This window comes from Vombatus ursinus, unplaced genomic scaffold (genome assembly GCF_900497805.2).
Source record: "Vombatus ursinus unplaced genomic scaffold, bare-nosed wombat genome assembly UNPS02014784.1, whole genome shotgun sequence".
Lineage (NCBI taxonomy): Eukaryota > Metazoa > Chordata > Mammalia > Diprotodontia > Vombatidae > Vombatus > Vombatus ursinus.
In genome coordinates, this window is record NW_020954562.1 from 2605974 (window position 1) to 2627501 (window position 21528).

Consider the following 21528-nt stretch of genomic DNA (forward strand, 5'->3'; position numbering starts at 1 on the left):
AAATTAGTTATTAAATACAAGAGAGAAATGATAATTTCTCTCCCCAGACAGGAGAAGCAGGCACTATTGCATCAAGGATGGATGGAGAAACACTTTAATTCATTGGTTTATTTCTCTTTTTTTCCCCTTTTGGACCAGACCTACAATTTCCTGATGAGGAAAACACCTCTACCAATACTCCTACTAATAGTAATACATAATAATTTAGCAGTTTATAGTTTGCAAAGTACTTTATAAATATTATGTCTTTACAAATATTAGATCCTTACAGCAATATGAGATAGGTGCTATTTTCACCCCCATTTTACAGATGGGGAAAACTATGACTTACAGACCTAAGACTTGCCTAGGGTTACCCAGATAGTAAGTATCTGAGGCATTTCCCATTATCTTATCTGTTTTTTTGCAGCAGCCGTATATAATCAGTCTCCTTGCCTCAAGTCTTTCCACAAAGCTGCCAAAGTGATTGCCCCAAAGGGTACATCCAACCATCTCATGTCTTTATTCAATAAACCCTACTGTCTCCCTATTACTTTTGGGATGAAATAGAAAATCTTTTACTTAGCATTTAAAGCTTTTCACAACCTGGTCCTTTCCTATCTTTCCAATCATTTCATATGTTACTCTTCTCCATATGCTCTGGGGTTCATCCATACTGACCCCTATTTACTGGTCCTTACATATTAGGTTCCATTTCCCCCTTTTGTATTATTGGTTCCCCGAGCCTGGAATGCTCTCCTTCCTTCTCGCTTCTGGCTCTTAGAATCCCTAGCTTCTTTCAAAACTCAGCTCAAATACCTCCTTCTGTGTCTGGCCTTTCCTGATTCTCACCACCACTTAGTGCCTTTGTCTCTAAGGTTGCCTTGTATTTATCTTGGATGTACCTATTAATACCCTTCCTGTCTCCTCCATTAGTGTGTAAGTTCCTTGAGGGCAGGGATGCTCTCCTCATTCTTTGTACCTTTGGTGCTTAGCACAATGCCTTGGCACATATAAGGGTTTAATAATTACGTGGCTAATTAGCGGTAGCTGACTGATAAAATCACAGTGCACATTTTGTTCAAGGTGCTTGAAAGTACTTTATAAACATGATTTGAATATCTTGAGAGACAACTCCTATGTTGATCTGTCATGTTCGGAGCCACCATTCAGAATGTTTGTTCCATCCTGATTGATTAAACTCAAGACGAATGTGGTGTGGGGTCCAAGTGTGGCAAACTGGAGCTCTTTATGTCACACAATTTCTCTTTTTAAGTAGTGCTGAACGTACTTCCTAAAACTAATAGGAATTTAAGTATCTTTACCAATAGGTTGCTTCAAAGTTCCCTTAGAGACAGCTAGGTGGTGCGGTGGATAGAGCACTGAGGAGTCGGGAAGACCTGAGTTCAAATCCTCTCTCAGACATTCAAGAGCTGTGTGACCACGGGCAAATCAATTCAATCTGTCTGCCTTAGTTTCCTCAACTGTAAAAGGGGAACGATAACAGAACCTACCTTACAGGGCTGTTATGAAGATCAAATAAGATAATACCTGTAAAGTGCCTGGTACTTTTAGGCACTACATAAATGCTTATTCTCTCCTTTCCCCAGGACGAGGACTGGATTTTGTATTTCTCCCAGATGAGTCTACAGTGCTCCCTTCTCTCTCCCCTCTGAAATCTCTCACACCATTTTATTTTGGTGTCTTCTATTACATTACTAAAACAGGTCATGAGGTACAGTGGCTAGAGTACTGGAATTAGAATTCGAACACTTGGGTATGAATCCTGTTTTAGTCACTAATTATTAGACCCTTGCCGAGTCACTTAATTTGTTCTTGGTATAAAATGGGGACAATAATGCCTGTAGCACTTACCTAATGCTTAGTATCAAATGAGATGATGTACGCAGACGACTTTGTAAACTTTAAAGCGCATAAGTGACGATTATAAACCTTCTTGTGATTACAATATAATATACTCTATGATTATTTGTATATTTGTCTTCTTATTACTAATAGACCACAAGATCCTTGAGAACAAGGATGATGTCTTATCTTATCAGCATCTAGGGTATATCTTAATTCTAGCATACAGTTAACAATAATATTTATGGAATTGTATTATAGATACAATTACAATTGCATGATAGAAATAGATAGATGATAAATATGCTGTGCAAATAAAAATGGGTCTCACATTTGGCATAGAAGACCATGATATAGTGAACAGGGTCTTGGAGGCAGGACGATCTGGATTCAAGTTCAGCCTCTGATATTTACTGGCTGTGTAACCCTGGACAAGTCACTTAAGCTTCTCAATGACTCAGGCAAGTCTCTAAAACGGGGGCTCTTTGCCTTTTTGGTGTCATGGTCCCTTTTGGCAGGCTATTGAAGCCTATGGATCTCTTCTCAGAATAAGTATTTTTAAATGCTTTAAATAAGATACGTAACATTATGGTAGAGACCATTTCCCTTAAATACAGTTATAAAATATTTTTTAAATACTTCATGGACCCTAGGTTAAGAATTAAATTGGAGAAGAAGTCCTCATCTGCAAAAGAGGAAATCCTGGGAGGCTCCTTAGACCAACGGGTACTCAGGTTTTGTTAAAAAACAAAACAGAGATTCCTACAGATTGTTGCTGCCAGGGAAGCTTTCCAGCTTGAGGTTCACCATGGCCAGGCTGAAGAACCTCCATGATCAATCCCCTCCCTCCTTCAAGACCGGCAAATGTGACAAACTGGCATCTTCTCATTCAACACCCTGTGGTGAAATGAGTATGGAACTCCTCTCCTGCTGGTACTAGCTGAGTTTCCACTCTACCTTTTCTCTTCTTAACTCCTGGCCTTGGCCTCCACTTCAGACAAAGCTACTGGTTATTTCCAATATCTTTTTCTTTGGATACCGACTTCTGTTTGTCTAATTCAGCCTCCACCCTTATCCTTCTGTCTGTACCAGGGAAACCTAGATGAAGATGATTCCCTTCTCTGCTCCAGAAAGGGGAAACTTTTTGATAGAGCCCCATGAAGCCAGAATAATTGCAATCTCTACTTGATCTAGCCATTGGATTCAGCTGTGGGAGAAGAGTTATGGGGCCTAACAAAATGTATTATACCCTTTAGGGAGCAATGGAGGAGAGAGGTCTAAACTTATGGATTTCATCTGTGAAGAGGCCTACAAGTCTGAAAACTCCTACATATGCAGATGACAACCTCCATAACTTAAATTTTTAAGATTACCAGCACCAAGGGCATTAATAAGTTAAGCGACATACATGTACATGTGAGTAGTAGGCTCTGAACCCATGTCTTCCTGACTCCAAAGCCGTCTCACATTATAAGTAAGTGCTTGACATATATTCATTGAATTGAATTAAATAGAATCATAAGAGAATAAATATTTGCCAAGTAAGCAGGCTAAGGCAAAATACTAGTAGCAGAATCAAATCTGGCTTAATCATTATAGAAAAGGCAGATTTTCTTAAGGAGAAGATAACCTGAAAATTTAAGTGACATATCCATGGCTCAACTCTGTTTCTGTTTAAAGGCAACAATTGTAGATTGAAGCAATGTCTATAATCCATAACAGCACTTCACCAAGCAACAAAAGACATAGCAAATCAGAGAAAATGCTAGAGTAATGTGCTGTTCATTCTCCCAACTCTCCCTGGCTGCAAAGATACCTGGTGAGCTTCAATTAACTCAATCTCTGATGTTATCTTTCTCTTGGAGCTGTGACCCAGGAGATAATGCAAAGGAAAAAAAAAAGACAGCAGTTCTGTGTCAACAGACAGTAATATAGAAAAGGAAACAAAAATAGAGATGATTTCAAGAAATAAGTTTCAGGGTAGAGAAGAATCAGAATGGGGGGGTGCAGGGAGACACCATTCTATTCCGAAAATGGGAGAGAATGTCACATTTATTTGCATCTCCCTATCCAGGACTCCTGACATCAAGGGAAGAAATGCCTACATATCTCCTGAGAAAGAAAGTACATCAATCAGATGCTGTGACTTCTCCTAAATCCATAGGAATTTTTAATTGCTTTAAGATTTCATGGAAGACAAGGACGCTTAGCCAAAGAATAATTTCTTTTTCCAGTATTAGTGACTAATCCTGTGAGACAACTGTTGTGTTATTCACTTCCTACTTCTCCCCCATGGGTTAAATGGTAAGACCAAGAGATCAAAACCCTACATTGTAAGAGTAATGAGTCTGTGATGTCCCAACACAATGCTTATAATGTAATGGAATCACACATATCAGGAGGGATCATTTTATTCTTTGTTCTTGTATCCCCAGCTCCTAGCACAGAACTTGGCTCATAGTAGGCATTTACTATTTACAGACTCATTGAATGCCATGATTTATTCTTATCAATAACTTCTCAATCATTTCAACTGTAAAAATCATTGAGGATTGGTAGAGCTGATAATGGAGCAGCTAGCTGGCACAGTGCATAGAGTGCTGGGCCTGGAATCAGGAAGACTCATCTTTCTGAGTTCAAATTTGGCCACAGATACTTATTGGCTGTGTGACCCTGGGAAAATCACTTAACCCTATTTGCCTCAGTTTCCTCATCTGTAAAATAAGCTTGAGAAGGAAATGACAAACCACTTCAGTATTTTTGCCAAGAAAATACCAAATGGGGTAATGAAGAGTTGGACATGACTGAAATGACTGAACAAGAACAGCAACAGGGCTGATAAAGTAACATCAGCAGAGGAAAATAAAAATGGCTGTGACACGGAAGTGATGCAGCCTTATCAGAATCTCAGAGTTCCATTAAGGAAAAAAAAAAAACTAACAAAAGAGAACAGAACAGTGCAATTGTGTGTTAGCTCAACCTCAATTATTTTTACAGATACAATTGACTCACACCAGAATTCATTTCTTCCTGTCTGCTCTTAAAGAGAAAAGCTTTCATAATTCAGTCTAATTTGGGGTGTGCGTGTGTGTGCATTCTCAGATCCCAGCTTGTCTTTAACATAAGGGTTGAAAGGTTTCTAAAAATGCTCTCTGCAAATCATCACAAAGCACAGAACTGATGTGGATCTTAATGATGTCATGACGCATTGCGGATCCTGCTGGTGGAGAACAGAGTTAAGGCTTCAGAGATGAAAATGCACAGATAAGAGAAAGCTTTCTTCAGATGTTCCCACAAGTTGGCTTCTGTAGCAGATGTTTGGGAGAGGAGGAGTCAAGCCAGATATGTAAGAGCCTTTCCAAGTGGCATTGTAAAGGCATTAATGGTACTGAAGTGGAGGAGGAAAAATGGGAAGCTGAAAACAACCAGCCACGAAATAAAAAGGATGAAAATGTGGCCTTTCAAAAGTCTCACAAAGGCTAGACACCAAGTGAGAGAGAGGGACTCCTGGATGGCACCTAGACTTGTGCTTTCATTGGCTTAGGAAGCCCCCAGAAGGGGAAGCCACTTTTAGCAGTGTGGGTTGCCATCTTCTCTGCATCTTAGATTCCTAGAGGGTTAAGTGACTCTGACAGGTTAAGGAACTTGCTCAGAGTCCAAGAGCCAGTATGCTTCAGGGCAGGACTTGAAGCCAAGTTTTAGTAGCTTCAAGGATGGCTTTCTATCCACTTTGCCACACTGCCTCTATTTTTTAAAACATTAATTCTGAATTTAGTTACCTGGTGCCAAGCCTTCCTAAGCCCTTGCTTTTACATTCCGTTCGTCTGCTTAGGAATAACAACAACAACAAAAGTTTCCCACTTTCATACATTAATTTCATATTTGTAATGTAGACAAGGAAACTCATTATTTTTGAAAGATGGCATATGTAAAGAGCATTTTTATAAACTATCTGAAGAACAGACAATGAGTTACCCATGTCCCAAGGTCTTATGAGAGGAAAATAAAAATGCTTTATGGACCTGAAAGTCAACATGAATGAATTTTCTGAGTATTACTTAAAATACACATAAAATCAAAGGAAACACTTTTAAGGTATTATCTCACTTGATCCTCATGACAATTTTATGAGGTAGGTGATATTATTATTTCCATTTTCTACATATGAAAACTGAGAAGGTAAAGGTGAAGAGACTTGCCCAGATCACTAGAACTAGTAAATTTCTCAGAAGGGATTTAAACATTAGTTTATCCTAACCCCCAACCAATGTTCTATATGTTGTCAGCAGTGTTAAACTTATATAGAAACTGGGAGTCACTAAAGTGCATACGAGGATCATTGCTAGGCACACATTAACTTAAAAATCATAAATTAACATCATCTGTGTTCTACTGTATTTTATTTTTTGTTTGTTAAATATTTCCCAATTACATTATTACATTTTAATCTGGTTCTGTCTACGTTTAGGAGCCTTGCCACAACATGTGCCTACATTGAACCCTGTTTCTCATTTTTGAAGAGGAGCTTAGTTACTTACACTTTGAGCTAAGCAGAATAAAGGCAACAATGAACTACTTAGCTTGAAGCTATTACAAATCCATTTCGAGATTTTAAAGAGTATTTTAAAAGGGTTTTAAAGGGTAAAGAAGGTAGCAGAACCATGTCCAGGCAATGAAAATCCATGGTAAAGTTAACAATTTTGGTAACAATTTGAACAGCCACATTAACTGGTGAAAACTATGTTACTGAATAATTTCAAGAAATATAGTTTAAATTTATAATTTTAGGAAATATAGAAGAAGTGATGTAACTAGGGAAGAGCAATCAAATGGAAAACAAGAGACGGGATTTCTACTCTTGGTTCTGTCCATTAATTAGTGCTATACTCCTGAAGATTACTTAATTATTCTTAGCTTCAGTTTTCTCATCTATAAAATGCAGAGGTTGAAGTACATAATCTAGACATCTTCAAAGTCCATGATTTACTCTTCATACATATGGTAATTTGAATCAACAGCTATTAACGTGGCCAAAATAGAACTTATCATCTTCCCTCTGACTGTTTCTTCCAAACATTCCTTTTTTCATTGGGGTCACCACTATGCTTCCAGTCATCAGTTCATTATCTTGAAATCGTCCCACACTCTCCCATCTCCCTTGACCTCCATATCCATTTACTTGCTAATTCTAGCTGTGCATCATTCACGTCTCCTTCTTTCCACTTTCACGTGATTACCACCAAAGTTAAAGCCTTTTTCATCTCACTTGTACTATTGTACTAGCCTGTTTATTGGATCCCTTGTTTCCAGTCTTTCTTCCTAATACAACTTCCACACAGCTGCCAAAATAATTTTCCTAAGATACAGGTTTGAACATCTTTTCTCTCTTAAAAACCTTCATCAGTTCTTTGTTGCCACTAGGATCCAACTTACTAAGGGAACTAAATATAAAGTACTAAGCATTTAAGATTCTCCCTCCTCAGTCTTTAATTTGCTTTTCTTCATTTCATATTTTACCCACATACTCTATGTTCCAGTCAATTTGGACTATTAGGTGTTCCCCAAACCTGCCTTTTCACCTTATGCCTTTATTGTACAAGGCACTCTTCCTGCCTGTATTGATCTGTCTTTCCAGTTCTGAATCTCAGGATCTTTCAATCCCTTCAAGCCTCATCTCAAGCATCACCTTATCCAAGAAGTCTTCCTTAGGTGTCTCAATTCTCAAATGACCTCAGATTTACTTATCTACATACACATGAATCACTCAAGTTGTATATGGGCACCTAGGAACAATTTTGTATGTTCCATTCCCAGCACAAATCTCTGCACAAAGCAATTTTAAAGGTTGGTTTATTGAAGTTGGCTATCTGGCTCCTCGGTGTAACCTTATTTATGATAGAAATTTGCTTGAAAGTCTCTTCTTAAAAAAGAGGTGAAAATTTTACCCAATCTCTTTATAAATTTTAACTTTCTGACAATCCCAAGATAGTGGGTCTGGATGAATGTGGCTTTATCGGACATAGTGCCATGTACATACTGAATACTGGAGCTGGAAGAACCTAAAAGAGGGCACGGCTCCCTCATTTTATAAAGAAAGAAACTGGGACCCATGCTGATAAAGTGACTTGCCCAAAAGAACAGAGAAAATTGGCAACCAACCTGAAACTGATTCCCAGATGTGTAAGTTATGTTTCTGCCTCACTATAGACATTATGGAGTACATGATAGGAAAAGGGTTGTCAAAGATGAATGCTCACATTCCAAGTGAGGATTATAACAATAAAGCTGCTGGAGTTTATATATCGATGTTACATTTTATAACTCCAGAGAGGAGGTAGCTTTTTCTAACATAGAAATTAGATTACATTCACCTCTCCCATACATCATACCTTCTTATCACCTCTGTTCTTCTATTTGTTGTTGTTTTACTTCCTTGAATTCTTCCTGGCTTTAGCAATCATACTTTGATATCATAAACTAAATTGACCACCTGAGAAAAAATGCTGTTTTCCCTACGTGTTTACTATTATACTGTGTCCTGAATTGAAGAGGTTCCTTACATTTGAAGGGGATTGATTGAGAGGGTGATTAATTTCCCCCTGTGTTATAAAGAAAACTTCCGTCACTTCTTTATGCTGGTAATCCATGGTGTAGGTAAAGTAGGAACCCCCAGGGCTAACTGGATGGAGTGTGTTGAAGATGGAGATGGAGTGAGTATGTTTGTTCAGTTTTAGTGAGTTGATGCTGAAACTAGTGATGTGAAACACAGAGGAGGAAATTAAATGTAGATAAAGTGATATGATTGTGCAGAAAGGTGAAACTTGAATTAAGGAACATAAAGTTAAAGAAAGATGAAGGTGCCTCCAGCCCATAATCACAAGTATGAACACTAATTCCAGTGCACAAAGAAATTCCAGTTCTAGGGACTGTGATAAGAGGGCCTTGCTAAAGAAGAGGTATTTGACTTGTTATAGTCCTGAGGTCCCAGTAATTTCAAAAAGGGAAGCCAGAGTTCCTGGGTATCAGGAAGGAATACAAACAGTCGCACATCAGAATGTGTATTTAAGTGGGACCATGAGATACTGCAAATTGAGCTTTATCAGAGGTCACACCTAGAGCTCAAAGTGGGTATATTGTGCCCAGCTTTTAAAAATCTTCCTTCCTAGACCAACAGACTCTTGACTATTTCTAGAACATCTAAAGATGCTGAACTTTCTTTGGGTTATTGTCAACTCTGGGGACAGAGAGCCTCATCCACCCACTTCTGGGACAGGGGTTTTGATGCAAACTTAAACCAGCTCTTTGTGAAAGAACACCTGGGAAATGGTTATTCTGAGCTTTCCTTAGGAATTCCACTTAGCTCAGGTTAATCTGAAGGGATAGTTGACTACAACTTGAACTTGTATGGTGGTCCTTCAATTAAGGACAGGAACTTCTGGGAAATACTGAGAGTTTCAATACCTAGGAGCTGGTCAGGGTCCTTTTAAAAGCAAAATTTCTTGAGATATTTTGGGGGGACACCTGAAATTACTCAAAGGTTGATGGTTATCACCTCAGGTAACACACTCACAAACTGGCCATCTAACTTATGGCTATGACTGACTTGTCTTCATTCTGGGAGAGTATGGCATACTATGTGAAGTTCAGGATTGACATCATTTCCTTAAATTGTATGACATAAAAATACATACTTTCATTCACTAGTTATAGGGATAGGGGCTGGCTCTATAATTTCACTGATAAGGGGAACACCGTTTCTATAACTTACAGTCTTAGAGAGTTGCTGGGAGGATTGAGAAGTTAAGTGACCTGCCTAGGGTCACACAGAAAGCTTGAACTCGGGACTTCTTATGTCTAAGGCCATCTCTCTCTATCTGTTACAGCACACTACCTCGTTATATATTCTAGAGTTATATTACAAAGTACATGGATACTTTATTTACTTTCATTTGTTCCTAACCTCGAACAATAGCTATACATTGATTACATTACCTTTCAGATAACATATCATATTCATTTAAACCGTTGCTAGGCCAAAGGGTTTATCTGACCTGTATATCACATATTCCAAATGTTTTCCTTTGCCATTTTATAAAACCCATTTTATCAAACTTATATGGGATTTTTAAATGAGAGATAAAGAATTCTGTACCAAGATGCTGCATCTAATGCTTGGATGAAAATATTTGACATCAAGTTAGTGGGTTTTTTATAGTCAAAATATCCATGTCAAGGCTCTGATATCCACATGCTTTAATCCAAAAATGAAGAAATGAATGATGAAAATGCCAAAAAAGGATATGAAATAACAAAAGTTGAGGAACTTCAGGGATTTTTCATGAGTAGGGGGGAAAAATGTGTAATTGGCATAAAGATAGCACACATCACTGTCAGCTGCTAGCTAAGCTGTTGCATAGATAAAGGGTCCTGGGAGGTTAATGACATTCCAGGGAAACAGTAGCCCCCTCCAATGTATCATGTGGAAGTATAAAGCTGGGGGCAGGGTAGACTTGCTGAGCCATATTATGGGTACTCTTCTAATCCATCCTTTGTAACAAAGAGACAAGTTTGTTTAACTTTTTGATTATCTTCTGTCCTTGCTGACAGACGTTGTGAACAAGGCACTTTTCCTCCATTACTGCTTTGACTCTAGATTTAATTACTTTGGAAATGAACCCAGAAGCATGACTTTAGGCACAGTATTTAAGCCATCTGTGTTGCTACACTGTTCTTTATTTTTTCAAGTATCATTCTATTCACCTGACAAATGATATGAAAAGAATGCAAGGAAGGAGGTTACCAGTGTGAAGGCAGGCGTTTCAGGGGAGGTGTATTATTAATCACACCTTTGGAAGCCTGTGCTTTATTTAAGCTGTATGGAGGTGTTATTGGTCAAGAAAACTTAGTGGATAATGGATCAAACTTTGATACTAACTAGTTATGTTGCCTTGGGCTAGTCACTTACTGGAACTCAACTTCCTCATCTGCAAAACGAGGAGATCAGGCCAGATGATCTTAAGGTTTCCGTACCACACTGACATTCTAAGACTCTATGATTTTCGATGCAAATGCTTTTCCAAAAAATTACATATTTGATTCATTTATAAAATGATGGCACTGGACCTCATCTCTGAGGTTCCTTCCAGCTCTAACATTCTCTGCACACATACCTTTCAACTCATGTCTTAATGAATCACGATGAAATACATGTTCCCTGGCTATTATTAAAAATGAGAACGATCCCTTCTTCCCTCCCCATCCCCCCACTAAAAAATGAAGCTGAGTGTTTTTTTATAGACTAAAGGCATGTAGCAGAAGACATGAATTTCTTTTATCTTTCATGTCACAAATGGCAAATAATCAAAATCCTCTTAGTAACACTAAGTGTTTGATCACAGAGTGTGGCATGCATTTGAAATAATGAAGGCAGGAATGGCTTGGGAAGGGGTGGAGAAGGAGGAAGCAGAAAACAATAGCGGTATGGTACCTTCTCATACAATCCAACGCTCGGATGAAGAAGTCCTTGTGCAATTGATGTTCATCTCTCAAGATGGCGCACTGCTCAAGGGTAACTGACATAGACGTCCTATCTTTGGCACTTTTACAACAGGTCATTCGAATCCCATTAAGTTTGCGGCAAATCTGCAATACCAAAAATAGATTATAGCTTGTTAACAGGCTGTTTTGAAATATCATCATGCTACAGAAATAAAGCAGTATGGTCCAAGGGTGAGAATTATTGACTTTGGAGTCCAAGGTCCCCTTTGGGCAGGAAAGCCTTTTCACCTCTGTGGGCTAAGTTTCTTCTTGTGAAGAATAAGAGATTCAGATTCAATGCCCCTCAGGGTCTCTTCAAGCTTTTAATCTACGAAATCCCAAAATTCTAAGTTTTTAATAAAAATTTTAATTCAAGGAATAAAACAAGCATTTCCATAACAGAGTATAATTTTAAAAAAAAAGATGATTGTAGACTGTAGAAACCTACCTTCAGATACGAACTATAAGTCCAACCCACTTCTTTTAAATTTTGAATGGTTTCCTAAATGTAACTATTTCTTAAATTAAAACTCTGCTATAAAGGTAGTAGAACAACAAGGCAAATGTGTTTCTCTCCCTGTGTTAAAGGGATTATTGAAAACATGTTTAAGGTGCTAAATTTCTAGTATAGATAAAATGTGATTTGGCAAACATTAGCATTAACCTGAAGTGGATAGAGCTTCACTACTGCAATAATTTTGTTGCCAGGCTCTGTGTTGGGTGCTGGGGATAAAAAGATAAAAATTGAATGCAACTTGCCTTCAGAGTAGATGGTCTATTGACCATTGGAAAGGCAAAATATTTTGAGCTACCTCCTATTGACCACATTTTTAAAAATTTTGCAATATTCCTGGTATGATGACACAAAGCGGGTTCCAGACACTACCTCATATACAAGACTTTTCCAAGCACTTTTAGTGCTCCAGACAACTTTCTAAGACTCTAAACATTAGTATACAGAGTTTCTTCATCAGGATGCATTAATATCCTGGAACCAGAGGGCAAAATAGGCTTTGAAAGAATCCACCGATCACTTCAGGAAAGAGATCCTAAAATAAAAACTCCAGGGAACATTATAGCCAAATTTCAGAACTATCAGGGAAAAGAAAAAATACTGCAAGTGGTCAGAAAGAAATAATCCAAGTATTGGGGAGCCTCAATCAGGATTACACAGGACTCAGTAGCTACAACATTAAAGGATTGGAGGTCATGGAACATGATATTCCAGAAGACAAAGCATCCAGGACTACAACCAAGAATCACTTACCTGGTAAAATTAAGCATAATACTTCAGGGGAAAAAACAACAGAATAGAAGGATTTCAAGCTTTAAAAAGAGGACCAGAATTGAACAAAATTGAACAAAAAATTTGATCAAGAGAAGCTTAACAAGGTAAAATGGAAAAGAAATGGAGCTGAACTGTTTACATTCTTACATGGGAAGATGATACTTGTAATTCTTTCCCCCCCACCCCACCACACTTAATAGCATTTCATTTTTTTCTAATTACATGTAAGATACTTGTAATTCTTACAAATTGTACCACTAATAGTACAGGCAGAAGGAATATACATAGAAGGTAAGGTCGTAAGGTAAATTTGAAGGAATGACATAAAAAAAAATTGAGGGATGAGAAAGAGGAGTACATTGGGTGCAGAAGGAAGGGAGAGAATGGGGTAAATTATTTCACATGAGGAGGCATGAAAAACCTTTTACAGTGGAGGGAAAGATGGGAAGGTGGGTGATGGGCATCACTTGGACCTTACTGTCATCAGTATTGGCTCAAAGAGGGTATAATATACACAATCTATCTTACCCAACAGAAAAGTAAGAGGGGAAGAAATTAAGTAAAAGGGCGGGGGGGGGGAGGATAACAGAAGGGAGGGCAGACCAGGGGAGGTGGTAGACAGAAACAAAACACTGTCAAGGAAGGAAAGGGTGAAAGGAGAGAGAAGATCAACAGGAGGAAAAATAAGACACAGGGGCATACACAGTTAGTAATCATAACTGTGAATGTGATTGGGATGAACTTTCCTATAAAATGAAAGTAGACAGAACTTACCACTTGAAAAAAAACTGCTGGGAAAACTGGAAACCAATAGGGCACAAACTATGTATACACCAACATCTCACACTATATACCAAGATAAGATAAAAAATGAGTACATGATTTAGACATAAAGGGTGACACCATAAGCAAATTAGAAGAGCAAAGAATAGTCTACCTGTCAGATCTATGGGGAGAAGAGGAATTCATGACCAAACAAGAGATAGAGAGCATTACAAAATGTAAAATAGATAATTTGGATTATGTTAAATTAAAAAGCTTTTGCACAAACAAAATTGATGCCACCAAGCATAGAAGAAAATCAGAAAGCTGGGAAACAATCTTCAAGGCAAGTATCTCTGATGAAGGCCTCATTTCTCAAATATATAGAGAACTGAGTAAAATTTATAAGAATACAAACCATTCTCAATTGAGAAATGGTGAAAGGATATGAACAGGCAGTTTTCAGATGAAGAAATCAAAGTTATCTATAGGCATATGAAGAAGTGCTCTAAATTACTTTTGATCAGAGAAATGCAAAATAAAACAACTTTGAGGTACCAACTCACACCTATCAGATTGGCTAATATGACAAAAAGGGACAATGATAAATGTTGGAGAGGATGTTGTAAAATCCAGACACTAATGCACTCTTGGTGGAGTTATGAACTAATCTATCCATTCTGAAGAGCAATTGGAAACTGTGCTCAAAGGACTAAACAACTCTGCATATCTTTTGATCCAGCAATACCACTACTAGGTCTGTATCCCAAAGGAATCAAAAAAAGAGAAAAGGACCTAAATGTGCAAAAATATTTATAGCAGCCCTTTTCATGGTGGCAAAATATTGGAAACTGAGTGGATGCCCATCATTTAGGGAATGGCTGAACCAGCTGTGGTATATGAATATAATGGACTACTATTATGCAATAACAAATGATGAGTAGGCAGATTTCAGAAAAACCTGGAAAGACTTGTACAAACTGATGCAAAGTGAAATGAGCAGAAGCAGGAAAACATTGTACACAGTATCAGCAACATCATGTGATGATCCACTGTGAATGACTCAGCTCTTCTCAGCAACACAATGATCTAAAACAAATACAAAGGATTCACGAAGCAAAATGCTATACATATCTAGATAAAGAACTGATGGACTCTGAATGCAAATTGAAGCCTATTTTTTCACTTACTCATTCTTGTTGAGTTTTTTGTCACCCTTTTCAGATGTTTCTTCTTTCACAACTGTGACTAATATGGACATATGTTTTACATAATAGCACATGTATAATCTATATCAAATTGCCTACCATTTTAGGAAAAGGAGAGGGGAGAAAGAGGGAGGGAGAAAAATTTGGAACTCAAAATCTTGTAAAAATGAATGCTAAAAATTGTCGGCATGTAATTGGGAAAAAATAAAATACTATTAAAAATAAATCATAATAATAGGGTACCTTTGCATTACATGTTACAAAATACCTTTCAAAGCCTTGTCATTTCCTCTTTGCAACAAATCTATGACATTTTACTCATAAGGACATTGAGATTCTGAAAGGTAAAGAAGTTTACCCAAAATAATTCAGCTTAAATGTGGCCGTGCTCAAACTTCCAACCAGATCTCTGGATTCCAAGTCTACTTTTAGTCCCATTACATTACTCTTCCTCTGGATGTAAGATTTTTCATTTTGTAATTTCATTTTTTTTCACCTAAGAACTTTTTTTTTCTTAGCAGTGTTGTCATTCTGGTGAGGGCTGGAATAAAGGAGAGATCTGGGCACTGACTTAAGGGGTAACCCCTGCAGTGGCTGTGTTAGAAGTGCGACCATTCGTGCATGTGAACATAGAACCTACCTGTGGGAAGGAAAGGCACTTTTTTCCCCAAGCACAAAATGGGTAACTGCCCTGGTTCCTATGGAGCCTATCAAACAGCATCTATGAAATTGAAGCCACCCATCAAAATCTACCAATCACTGTCATTCCCAAAGGGTCATGGCCTGTGCACATCACCTAGCTTGGTAAGATGTTCAAATATCCATCCTAACATGCTATTCCTTATAAGTATGACAAACTCCCCCAATGGTTTTGTCAAAAACAATGATCATCCACGTCCAGAAAAAGAATTATAGAGTCTGAGTGCAGATCAAAGCACATTATTTGCTCTTTTTTTCTTGTTTTATTTTTCCTTTCTTTTAGGTCCTCCTATTGGTTCTAATTCTTCATTACACCAAGACTAATGTGAAAATATGTCTAATAATAATGTATATGTAGTGCGCATATCAGATTGCATGCTGTTGTGGGGAGTGAGGCAGGAAGGGAGGGGGAGAAAATCTAAAACTCAAAAGCTTATGGAAATGAATGCTGAAAATTAAAAATAAATCAATTAATTAAAAAAATAATCAACAGAAGCTTGCACAAGGCTAATCTGACCCAAAGTTAATTCACAGATTGTCTGAGAATGAGCATTTCTCAATATTGTCATGTCAACCTCCACCTCTTTGCAGATTCTCTATGGATGTGGAAGACATTCCATCCTCATCTCTATATCCAGTATCTTTGGCTTTCTTAGGGATCCTTATATACCACAACTCACAGGAAGTCTTTCCAAGATTCTTCTCACCTTCCAAGTATCTGAATTTTTTCTAATCTATCTACACATTATTAACCTCCCAGGGGAATATATAGAGAACTGAGTCAAATTTATAAGAATACAAGTCATTCTTCAATTGATAAATGGTCAAAGGATATGAATAGGCAGTTTTCAGAGGAAGAAATTAAAGCTATCTATAGTCATATGAAAAAATGCTCCAAATCACTATTGATTAGAGAAATGCAAATAAAAATGACTGTGAGGTACTACATCACCGCTATCAGACTGGCTAATGTGACAAAAGAGGAAAATGATAAATGTCGGAGATGTGGGAAAATTGGAACACTAATGCATTGTTATTGGAGTTGTGAACTGATCCAACCATTCTGGAGAGCAATTTGGAACTATGTCCAAAGGGCTATAAGAAGGTGCATCCCCTTAGACCCAGCAATACCACTTCTAGGGCTGTATCCCAAAGAGATCATAAAAATGGGAAAAGGACCCACATGTACAAAAATATTTATAGCAGCTCTTTTCATGGTAGCCAAGAATTAGAAATTAAGGGGACACCCATCAGCTGAGGAATGGCTGAACAAGTTGTGGTATATTAATGTAATGGAATACTATTGTGCTATAAGAAATGATGAGTAGGCAGACTTCAGAAAAACTTGGAAAGACTTACATGAACTGATGCTGAGTGAAGTGAGCAGAACCAGGAGAACATTGTACACAGTAATAGCCATATTGTGAGATGACTAACCTTGATAGACTTAGCTCTTCTCAGCAATGCAAGGATCAAAGACAACTTCAAAAGACTCACAATAGAAAATACTATCTATATCCAAAGAAAGAACTATGGAGTCTGAATGCAGAGGGAAGCATACTATTTTCTCTCCTTTTCTACTGTTGTTTTGTTTTATTTCTTCTTTCTTGTTGTTCCTCCCATTAGTTTTAATTTTTCTATGCATCATGACTAATGTGAAAATATGCTTAATATGAATGTATAAGTAGAGCCTCTATCAGATTGCATGCTGTCTTGGGAAGGGGGGAGGAGAGGAAAGGGGAGAAAATTTAAAACTCAAAATCTTACGGAAATAAATGTTGAAAACTAAAAATAAATAAATAATTTAAAAAATAAAAATTAAAAAAAATAAAATGATAAAAAAACCTCCCAGGGGAATATAAACCCCTTGAGGGCAGGGATGGTTTTTCTTTCTTTTTTTTTTTTATCTCTGGTTCTAACACAGTTCCTGACACACAATAGGCACTTAATAACCATGCCTCAGATTGGACTGAATTGAATTCATTTGAGGGCTGAAGTAGACATAGTCCCTAGTCTTGACTCTAAAGATATGGACATATCCATAAGGAAAAAGACTCATAAACATGAATTTTGTAATACATTAAGATACATTTCATTTTATTATAAATTTTCTTTGTTCCTAATTTGAAAGAGAAATATGAAAGAGATGAAGAGGAGGAGGGTGGAGGAAGAAAAGTTTAACAGGGTCCTATGAGGATAGGTCTGCTGGCAGCAGTTGGTGGTAACTGGAGGGAGCCACTAAGTTGACTTGCTTGGTTGTCTTTCTTGTACGATGTCTCACTTTTGCTAGTCCTTGAAGGGCATTAAAGATTACAAGAAGTAGAGGTGAGGAAGGGTGCCATGTCAACTGACAGGCATGGTGCCATTGGTGCTCAAGTCAGTTATTTCTCTTCTTCTACCCTTATTTTCCTCATCAATAAGATGGAGATGATAATATTAGCTCTACTTAGCCCACACTGTTCAAGTCAACCAGCATTTCTTAAGCCCCTACATGCCACAGATTACGCTAGGAACTTGCATTCTACTGGGCCTTGTTTTGGGGGAAGTATACTGACTAATGCTCAGTCATTTCAGTCATGTTCCTCTCTTTGTTGTTCAGTGGTTACATTCATGTCCAACTCTTTGTGACCCTATTTGAGGCTTTCTTGGCAAAGATACCAGAGCGGTTTGCCATTTCCTTCTCCAACTTATTTTACAGATGAGGAAATTGAGGCAAACAGGGTTCAGTGACTTGCCCAGGGTCACACAGCTACTAAGTGTCTGAGGCCTGATTTGAACTCAGGAAAGAGTCTTCTTGACTCTAGGCTCTGCACTCTATGCACTGCACCACCAAGCTGCCCTGACAAATATTAAAGCATCATAACAGTCTGATTTATTATTAATTTTATTGTTATTATTAGTAGTAATAGAATAGATATTATCATTGTTATTTTGATGTTAGTAAAACAGCAAAAACAACTATAATCTACCTTCCTGGGATATTGTGAGAATTTATCAAGATTTCAGGTGATTATGAAGCTAGAAAGAGGTAGTTGTTGCTCAGAAGAAAAAAAAACTCTTCAAGAAACCGTAATCTAATATAATAGGGTGCTCAATGGAGCCACTTCCAATCAGACCTTGAAAAGAATGTTTCTTGCTTTTCCCTTTGATGTTCCTCCTTAGGAACCAAGGAAGACATGACAAGAAAGTCAATCTACTATCCTCCGCTCCATTCTATGTAAATTATTTTATATAGCCTCTTGCTGAATTATCTATGCCCTCTTCCCAGAAGGGAGAAGTAATACTGTGTATAATCAAAGGTCTGGCAACAGGAAAAAAAATAAAAAAGGTCGAGTTTTCATATGTATGCTAGTGGTATGATATGGAATCAAGTGTGTTCTAAGATTTATGAAACCAAGCTCTGGGTTGCATTAGCAATATTATGCAATAGTTATAAAAAAAGCAATAGTCATCATAATGACCCTCAGGCTCTCTGCAAGAAGAACGTGAGCTTCTTGAGGGTAAGGACTGTCATACGTCTTTCTTTGCATGCCCACATCTTAGCGCAGTACTTTGAATATAGGAACCTAATAAATGTCTTTTTTTCCTTCCCTCCCTTCCTTCCTTCCTTCCTTCCTCTCTCCCTCCCAAGCATGAGGTAGGTCCCAGATGAAAGAGTCTCTAAAAGGACCTCTCATGATAACTGACAAATCACAAAGTTATATGCTTTGCTTCACCCATGGGTGCTTCAGCATTCTCTGGATGGCTGCCAACTGACAGCTAGAAAACTGCTCCCTGGGCTACCTAAATGATTCCAGTTCCCAATCCCTGCCATGACCTGAGGCTGGTATAAATCTAAACCAAGGATGAAACAGACCTCAGAAATGAGGAGTCTCTTTTTGTACCCCAGGGGCACACTATAAGGGGAAGAATCCCATCCAAAGAGGCTTGTGGTCCTGAAATCTGTGCCTCAGCAACAATTTCTCTGCCAATATCTATATTAATAGCCACACATAGGAGCTCATTGAAAGGACAAAATGGTCATGGGTTTTGCTGGCACTGTATGTGAAGGCTTTGAAAGCCATCCTGGATGAAGTCAAAATATAATCACTTGTTGTTCAGTTGTGTCTGCCTTTTCATGACCCCATTTGGGGTTTTCTTAGCAAAGATACTGGACTGGTTTGCCATTTCCTTCTCCAGCTCATTTTACAGATGAGGAAACTGAGGCAAACAGGGTTAAGTGACTTGCCCAGGGTCACACAGCTAGTAAATATCTGAGGCCAGATTAGAACTCAGGATACTCTAGGATACTCTATCCACTATGACACCTAGCTGCCCCTATATTATTGTTAGCTCTCCATTATCTGTACTCTCATGACAAAGATGGCAATACTAGCATAGTACCATGGCTGAATTCAATCTCAAGGTACTCAGAAACATTTCACTTTAGTCCAAAATACCAACTGTATTCAATTTTCAAGAGAATAGTCACCCAGTGACAACCTTTACTTACTATTTTTCACTCCTTCCATTTTTCATTCTTTTTATCTTGTTTCCCAGAGTTTTTGTGTGTGCATATGCATGGGCTTGTATATGCGTGTGCATGTGTGTGTGTGTGTGTTTTACTTATTGGTGATGGGCATATAGTAGATAGCAAAGATAAAAGAGTCGAGGTGACAGAGAATAAAAGCAACCTGGATGACCCACAGAGCAGAGGAGGAGCCACAAGCAATCAAAAGTTGACCAGGTCTCCTCTGGGGCCCTGGGCTCTCTGGTAAGGACAGAATAGGCTTGACACAAAGAGCTTACCGTTGCAGCCAGCCATATGATTTCTACATTCTTTCTCTTTTTGGCCTGGACATTTTGTTGCAGGTTTTCTAGTAATCCTTTTAGATCATTTTGTTCTTGAAAATTGGATAGATCTGAAAAGAGGAGAGAAAACAAGTGGTGTTTACTGTAGCTTTTTGCCCTCTTCTGCTTGCACATCGCCAAGTTTTATTTGTTCTCCACAGATGTGCCAACCCAGACAAATTCCTTTATTTATTCACCATTCAAGTTTCTAGCCTTTACTCTGCTACAAAGCCCTCAGGTCATTCTGGTTGCTGGGGTCCATACAAAACACCAATACTCAAGAAGGTAATGGGGTCATGGGGTCATCGGTTCTTGGAAGTCATTTTTCTAAGCCTCTCACTTTAGACATGAGTAAGTTGAGGTCCAAAGAGGGTACTAGATTTGCCTTACAGCTAGTTAGTGACAGATCTAGAACTAAAATTCTAGTTTTTTTATTCCAAATCTGATTTTCTTTCCATTGTATTACATTGGCCATTAAGAGATTGTGTCTTGACCTCAGAGTTCCATTTATCAAGATTTAACACAGCTGCTCTGGATCTTAGAATGCCCAAGTGGGATGAGATGTCAGAGTCCTCTTACTCTAATTCCATCATTGTACAGATGATGAAGTTGATGTTCAGGGTGGTAAGTGCTGAATCTAGATTCCAGGAAACTTAACTTGAGTTCAAATCCAGCTTCAGACATTTTGTAGCTATATACTCCTTAGCCAGTCATTTAACTTCTGTCTGCTTTTGTCTCCTCATCTGTAAAGTGCTGGTAATAATAACATTTACTTCCCTGGTTTGTTATGAGGATCAAAGGAGATACTTGTAAAGTGCTTTGAAAACCTTAAAGTGCTATATAAATGCTAGTTGTTATAATAATAATAGTTGTTATATTTATTATTATAATTATTAAATTAAGGTCACACGACTAATTGTGTGGCAGAAATGGGCCACGGCCATAGGTTCCTGAGAGCCAGATCAGTACTCTTCCTACTAAGCAATAAGGATACTTTATCATAATTAGGGGTTTTGCCAGAAAACATCACTGTCACTAAATGTCCTGACTTCTTGAATTTCTAGGTCTCCAGGAGAAACAAACCTTATTGATTTTCCAAAATAAGCCAGTTCAATTGTTTCCATGTTATTCTATTAAGAAGTTTTTCTTGGTTATTTGTTTAGTGACAAAGATTGTGAATCTTGGAAATAAAAATTATGAAAAATTTTTTTTTGTTTTTTGTTTTCTGGGATACAAAGAATGTTTGAGATTAAGAACCCCACCTTTTTGGTAAGCAAAGTAGAAGAGGAATATCTAGCTCTGGTGTCAGAGGAACTGGGTCCAAATTCTGCCTTTGATACCATTTACTTGTGTGACCTC

General features: G+C 37.9%; 1 protein-coding gene across 6 annotated transcripts in view; it reads right to left on the minus strand.

The window, feature by feature from the left end:
• The window catches only part of INPP4B (inositol polyphosphate-4-phosphatase type II B), a 920894-nt gene that overhangs the window by 57467 nt on the left and 841899 nt on the right, over window positions 1-21528 (minus strand). For all 6 annotated transcript variants that reach the window (XM_027866808.1, XM_027866807.1, XM_027866810.1 and 3 more), the window contains 2 exons: window positions 20128-20240; window positions 11333-11487 (listed from right to left, as the gene is read on the minus strand). In XM_027866808.1, coding sequence (XP_027722609.1) covers window positions 11333-11487; window positions 20128-20240 — 268 coding nt within the window. The remainder of the gene's footprint in view (window positions 1-11332; window positions 11488-20127; window positions 20241-21528) is intronic.